The 7,603-nt window shown below is 40.9% G+C and overlaps 1 protein-coding gene across 1 annotated transcript; it reads left to right on the top strand.

Annotated features, from left to right (window-relative positions):
- Positions 1-5,148: 5,148 nt before the first annotated feature.
- Positions 5,149-6,156, top strand: gpr6 (G protein-coupled receptor 6; the record flags this gene model as incomplete). Its single annotated transcript, XM_083934388.1, has 1 exon — positions 5,149-6,156. One exon carries the CDS (start codon positions 5,149-5,151, stop codon positions 6,154-6,156), a length of 1,008 nt encoding a protein of 335 aa, XP_083790514.1.
- Positions 6,157-7,603: the final 1,447 nt, after the last annotated feature.

The following is a 7,603-nucleotide window of genomic DNA, read 5'->3' as shown; positions in this document are numbered from 1 at the left end:
CTAAATGCATTTCTTATCATCTGATAATAAATTAAACATGTATTTATTAACAAATGACAGATTTGATGTTTCTGTTGGCAGTATGTGTTAATTTCCCCTCTTTGTTCCTCTACTTTTATGTCTGTGTTCTATTGTTTTTCACAAAAAATGATTACAATTCCTTTCATGTGACTTCTGTAAGAGTAATTCATTCCTCCCACTCTCCCCTACTGTCTTTCTCGCATCTCTTCTTTCTTTCTTTATTTACAGTTTTCACTTTAGTTCTGTCAATCACACACTTCCTCTCTACCCTCACACTCTCAGTTTTCAACCACATGTGTCAGAAAATGCGAATTGTAATGAATGCTGCCTTTCCTGTAATGCACATACACATTCAGTGTGGCTGACCACTGGTCTCTCAATCAGTGCCTCGTGAGCCTGAGAACGGGGGGGAGCTTCAGCATGTGATTTGTTGAACAGCTGGGGAATAAAAGAAATATAACTCATTCACTGCATTTAAAACCATACTCAAGACAAAACATGCTGCATTTTTTCAAACCCTGCAACACAACTATTATAACTGGATAGCTAGGAAATGTTAAGAGTGCCCTACAGATATCTAAAACACAGAAGTAAGCATCTCACCTAAACAGAAGAGTCTCTCACCTCTCAAACTGTGTGCTTCAGTTCCCCTTTTCCCTTTGGAAGCCTCTCAGCTGACTCAAGGCTTCTACTTTTCTACCATAATGGTTGTTCGCTTGATAAGACCATCTTTGCGATGAGATCACACCAGACAGACAGACATATAAACACATGGCAATGTACTCTTGACAGTTTGGTCAGAAACATGCACACCAGTAGTCTGCCGGAAGTCATTCTGTATGGCTCTTCCAGTGCTCCTGCTGTTTCTCCTCGCACAAAGAAGCAGATACCGGTCCCACTGCTGGGTTGATGCCCTTCTACGGCCGTGTCCAGCTTCCCTCTTGTAAAAGCCGTATGGATATGCCATCCTGGAGGAGCCGGACTACCTGTGAAACCAGACTGGGCTGCAGGTATCGCCTCATACTGCAAGTAGTGACAAGGACACTAGCGGAAGACAAAACTAGAGAAAAATCAATCAGGAAGGATTTCTTCCTGAGTTCACAGATTGATAACCCTGAAGATTATACTGTGATATATGTACTGTGTTATTTTTGAGCAGTTACAAACACAAGTTTCTTTAAATTAAACTTTTCTCTAAAATTATAATCCGAGTTTGCTGTGGTTGTGGTCCGGCAGAGTGTGCATGTAATTGCATGTGGCCGTGAACAAACGATTTTCCACGTATCAGGGTGAAAGCTGTGCCGAGGCAGTGCCAGCTCATCTTTTTTCCAGTATTTGGAGCCCAGCTCCTTTAATGTAAAAGGTATGTAGGTATATGAGCATGTGAGAGCATGTTTTCCCGTCTGTCTGTTTGAAGGAAGGAGGACTGTGGTGGTCAGGAGCTGTTTGGAAAGGGAAAGAGGGCTTTCATGTAAGGTCCTGTTTTTCTCATGTTTTTATGTTTCTAATGGCAGGTGTCTCATTACAGTGAAACCTCTCAGCACACATGAGTATGGATGAGTAAATGCATCTAGCCTCTGATATTTTTAGGAGCAGTTTCTTGGTAGTTCTCACAAAAATGACTAAATGTTAGTGTGGGGCGCCGGTAAAGCAGTGCTTCTATTTAGGTGGAAATCTAAATTGTACATCATAGAAAACAATCAGAAATGATGCTGGGATGTATTTTGGTCCCGTGTGTGGCTGGGTTACTGACATGAGTCACTAGGCCCTTCATGTGACCGCTTAGCTTATGAATGAAGACAACCCCCTCTCTACTGACAAAAGGTAGACAAACAGCCGTTGCCTGGAAACCAAAACAGGTTATCATATTGCCTTGAATCTCCCTCTAACCTCACAATGTCTTTCTACATTTCATCCTTTTTAAAATGTCATGAATTACATTTAATTGTTCACAAGACTAAGGTTGTCCAAAGTGTTAATACTTTTTTGATACCACGTGTATGATCACGATACAATCTCCGTTCATTATACATTTGATACTATCGAAAGTACTCCAGCAATTTGAAAAAAAAAGATCTGCAATCAAATTTTAAAGGAAAGGTTGCACGGATTAAACAACAGGAAAGAAAATCAACTCGTCCTCAATCTGTTTACGGCATTCCCTCCAGCAACAAAGGACACTGTAGCCTATCAATGGCCTGCTATTGCTTTAGAGACAGTACTGAGACAGTATGGCAAGTATGATTAGCGCTTAACTAATCCGAACAACACGAGTCAGAGTTTAGGGTCAGAAGACTAAGATCAAAATAAGGGAGAGAAACTATAAAGGATGTTGTCCATATTGGACTTGGCATAACGATGTCAGTTAAACTTCCAACTGCCATGGAACACTGTTTAACTAGCCTACTTTTAAAGAAATTTAGTCCTGGCTGTGAATAATTAAATTCAATTACGTTATATTTATAGTGCCAAATCATAACAAAAGTTATCTCAGGACACTGAGAAACAAGGTAAAGACCACACTCTATGACTTATTTATGATTTACATAGACCCAACAATTCCCCCGTAGAGTACGGTGACAACGAAAACCTTCCCTATAACAGACAGGAACGTTGGTCAGACCCAGCTCTGTGGAGGACGGACATCTGTCTGCACCGGTTGGTGGGGAAGAAATAGTGTTGTTAAAAAACTATTGATTTTAATATAATGGTTTGCAAATTTCGTTAGGTCTTAGCTCGTTAAAGATGGAAAGTGCAGTGCTTCTGCAAGTGTTTTTTGTTTCTTGGAAATACTGTTTGATGCAAATGAACAAAGAAAGGCAAAAGATACAGTCAAGCCATCCTCGAAACAATTTCAGTCAAAAGGCAAGCCCATACAGTATATTATCCACTTGGTATCTAAAATGGCATTGAATAGAGATATTTTTCAAGCTATTGTATCAAAGTTAGAAATTCCAGTATCTTGCCCATAGACCTGCATTGGGCACTGAAACGCCTCACACTCTTGAAAATGGCTGAAATTAAGATTCCTAATCATACGAACTATTTAGTGTGAAACTACCTTTTAGATTGTTCATTTGCAGAACTCACAGATAACTTTACAGCAAACTCAAGGCTTATTTCAACATTTATGATGATATTACAAATTTGGAGGCCTGAATGCTGATTTTAACACTGATTTATTCATTGAATTTTGTAGAAACTTTCCACAGAATGTCCTGAAATTGATATTGACTGGTTCAAAGCATTTTACACAGCATTCAGGTTATCTACAGCATATGTGCATGAAATTAAAGAAATTACTCGTGGCGAATTGATTTAACACTATATGATTTGATTTTTTATTATTGTGTCATGCATAAGTAGCCAATATACCCTGATATACTATATATACTGAACAGGCTCACAAGACACCATAAAAAACACCAGAAGCCAGAGTTGCAACATTACAAATTACAAAGAATAGTCTACTGAACAAAGGGGAACACACTTATAAGCATTAAAATAATTAAACCACCAACACTACTGGCTTTTTTTAAAAGAAATCATTCAACATAATGTCCTTAACTTATCATAATAAGGACAATACAGAAGAATATGAAATGTTTGTAATGTTTAGTATAGGCTAAATGTCACTTTTGAAGTCGTATGGTGTAGGGCTTGTTTTTACACTTCATTCCCTGATATTCACGCTGTATATCCAGGGGACCTTGATGGCCTTTGCAGCTGTCCCTCAAGTGTTTACCTGAAATCAAAAAGTCATTCAGGAGAGAGGTGTCCTGAGGTACGTGCAAGAAGCTGTAAATTCATTTTGTGCAAATGTGCAAGAGCCTCGATGCCAGAGAGAGACTGTCATCAAGTCTCTCTCTCTCTCTCTCTCTCTCTCTCTCTCTCTCTCTCTCTCTCTCTCTCTCTCTCTCTCTCTCTCTCTCTCTCTCTCTCTCTCTCTCTCTCTCTCTCTCTCTCTCTCTCTCTCTCTCTCTCTCTCTCTCTCTCACACTTTGCCGTGACGTCAGGTGGATTTAAAACTCTTCTCGAGCGTCTCCAGTCGGTCCCCTCTAGTTCTCCTCCACCTCCTCACGTTCGCCTTTCCTCATCAAGAACACCGGCCAATGCTTCACACTGCCCCTGCCCTGGGTGTCTGTCCCATGCGTGGGAAGCACAACAAAATCAAAGGCTTCACTTGATAGGAGAGAGAGAGCTCGAGGGAGAGAAAGAAAAAGGGGGGCAATCCTTTTGCATCGTTCTTACTCTGAATTTTTACACTTTCCCGTCGGACGAGAGGCTCCGATTTCACCGAAAATCTCAGCTCATACCGTTTTTGTCACGGAGGTACGTATTCTAAACTACACCGGGATGATGTTTCAAAAAAAATGTTTATGTCGATTGCAAATTTTTTTTTTTATATATCATACTTTTAATCGTCTCTCCAAAATAGCAAATCTTTAAACTCTTAAATAGTAGCCTACTGTAATCCTATGATTTATATTAATTTAAAGGAATATGATACAGATGATACAGTATTACTGAGTATCACTTTTATATTCTTTAGTGCATAAAATAGGCTACTAATAGTTATTTTATAGTTCGTAAGCACCACAACCACAGGGTTAAAGTATTTTTGAAAAATCATTTGTAAAAGAAGGGATGATGTTTTAGTTTTGAGTTGCTGGGATTTCAGCACCATGGACAGCTCCCCTGCCTTCACTGTTAAAGTCCCTTCTAAAGGGAATATCCACCCTAAAACTAAATTTCAAGTATAAGATTAAGGTGGTTTGGGATGGTAAAGTCAATTCTATCTAAATGAGTTTCAGTCGAATGCAGTGCTTTTCATGTGAAAATAGTTCTTTCAGTATTTACTCACTATGGAGCATACTATAGAAATTCAGTGTTGAGGTGGATTTTCCTTGTAACTTTTGCATGACCCTTGAAACACATTTTCTACAAATGACTATTGCCTGAATCTACAGTTTGTTGTAGTCTGCCGGGCTTTCCTTGTAGGCAAAGTGTCACTGGACAAGACGCTAGAAACATTACCAACACCTTAAACGTTGCCTTTACGTTATCGTTAACAAATCTACATGTTTTCCTTCTGCCTACAGCACGTGAAGACGACAGCTCGGAGATATGAACGAGTCCCTGGCGGCGAACAATTCCTTTGCGACTCCTATGGTTGGAGAAGCTCTTCAATGGATGGAGGCTGATTCTCCAGAGGGTAACAGCACCCTGGAGTTCTCCACCGCCCCATTAGATTTCCCCATCAACCCGTGGGACATTATGCTCTGCATGTCAGGCACTGTCATCGCCTGTGAAAATGCCATAGTGGTAGCAATCATCTTCTACACGCCGACACTAAGGACTCCCATGTTTGTGCTGATTGGGAGCCTGGCCACAGCAGACCTGCTGGCCGGCATGGGATTAATCCTGAACTTTGTGTTTCAATATGTGATTTCATCTGAGACTATCAGCCTTATCACTGTAGGCTTCCTCGTGGCCTCCTTCACTGCGTCCATCAGCAGTCTATTGGCCATAACAGTGGACCGTTACTTCTCCCTCTACAACGCCCTGACATACTTCTCAGAGAAAACGCTGCAGTACGTACACCTGATGTTATTGGTGACCTGGGGGGTGTCTCTGTTTCTGGGCTTGTTGCCAGTGCTCGGCTGGAACTGCCTGGATGATCCGGCCTCGTGCAGCATCGTTCGCCCTTTGACCCGGAGCAATGTCACACTCCTGGCCACCTCCTTCTTCATCATCTTCATCCTCATGCTGACTCTCTACTTCAAAATTTGCAAGATTGTGTGCCACCATGCCCACCAAATCGCCCTCCAGCAGCACTTTTTTGCCACGTCGCATTACGTTGCCACTAAGAAGGGGGTTTCCACTTTGGCCATCATCTTGGGGACATTTGGTGCCAGCTGGCTGCCCTTTGCCATCTACTGCCTGGTAGGCGAGAGGGAGTATCCATCAGTGTACACCTATGCTACACTGCTCCCAGCCACCTACAACTCCATGATCAATCCCATCATCTACGCCTACAGAAATGCAGAGATCCAGCGCTCCATCTACGTGCTTCTCTGTGGCTGCTTTCAAGGAAGCAAGGCCTACCGGTCCAGGTCTCCAAGTGAAGTCTAAAAAGGTGCTAGGGCTCTTTTTGTGTGAGTGTATGTATGTGTGTTAGTGTGTGAGAAAAGAGAGCAAAAAAACAAACCATCCTGTGACCATTGACAATCTGCTTACAGTTGACAGTGAATGCTTTATGAACACAAAGAAGGTGCGATGCTAGAAAACGTGTCTCTCATGCATACTGTATCTGCACTTTATTATGTCTCAACACAAGTTAGGGTGACATTTTGGAAATGCTGTGAACAAGAAACGTCTGTGAATGTACTTAAATGAGAAAAGAAATGGAAAATTTTGCACTTTAGTCAGTGTTTTTTGAAATGCCAAAGCAGTGTTGTAAAGCCCTTATTGTGTTTAAACGTTTGAACTTGTGAGTGCCGTGTGCCATTTTTCTATTTTGTATGGTATTGCCTTTGATGTACATTTTCTACAAGAGGAATAAAGAAATCAAATCCAGCTGTGTCTCCAGCACGTGTCTTTACTGTAGCACGTTTCTTTGAAGCAGACCTTTTTTGTTTTATAACAAATACAATACTTCCTTTCACCTTCTTTCCTCTGAGTGCAGGTGGTTTTGTTTGAAGAGACTAATGGCTTCTTGACAGGTGCCTTGACCCGGAAAATAGCTTCAATTTACACCTAGACAACTTTGAATCCTGTTTGCTCTGAGAGGAAGTGAATGAGACAGACTTATAGAGAGATACCACATATGTGTGAAACATGCCACATGGTTAAGTATGCTTATAGCAGCTTCGATTACCTCCCCTTCAGGATGAGCAGGTGCAATGTAGCCTAATCTGCACCCGACTAATAAGCCTCCAGAAGCCAAATGAGCATTTACTACCTATATGTTACTCCTTATCGGCCTTGGTGTATGGTTGCATTTATAAGATATGAATCGCTCATGAAAAAGCTTGTTAGACCGTTGCCTTATTGCTTTTTATCTCATCATCTACTGTTATGATTCAGGAGCAAAGCAGTCACAGGCACGTGTCTGTGTGTGTGACAGAGGAAAAAGAGTGATGATGAGTCTGTCTGCCCTGGCAGCCTCAGCAGCCACAAACACAGCAGTTTATCTGCCAAGCTGTTTAAACAGGTAGTGGTTGAGGGCATCAGAGCGCCACACAGGAACGTGGATACTGTTGTAGACCAGGAGACCTGTAGGCGTGTGTGGATACATAGACTGATATCTTCTCCTTGTAAAAAAAAATGTTAAATTTAAAGCTATAACTGCTTTTATAAAATGACATCACTGCCCAAAATGTTATTTTCATATTAAGAAATATATACACAAACCATGTTCTTTATTAATACATGTTTACTAAAAAGATATTACATGTAACCGTAGGAATGGCACATGTGAAAGTTTAACAATGAATGATGTTTGAATTCCATTTAGCTGCTTCAGTTTCAGAATATGCAAATACAAATACAAATCCACATGTAAAGTTAAATGTACTCT

This window comes from Echiichthys vipera (genome assembly GCF_963691815.1).
Source record: "Echiichthys vipera genome assembly, chromosome: 19".
Lineage (NCBI taxonomy): Eukaryota > Metazoa > Chordata > Actinopteri > Perciformes > Trachinidae > Echiichthys > Echiichthys vipera.
This window is presented reverse-complemented; position numbering and strand designations above follow the sequence as displayed.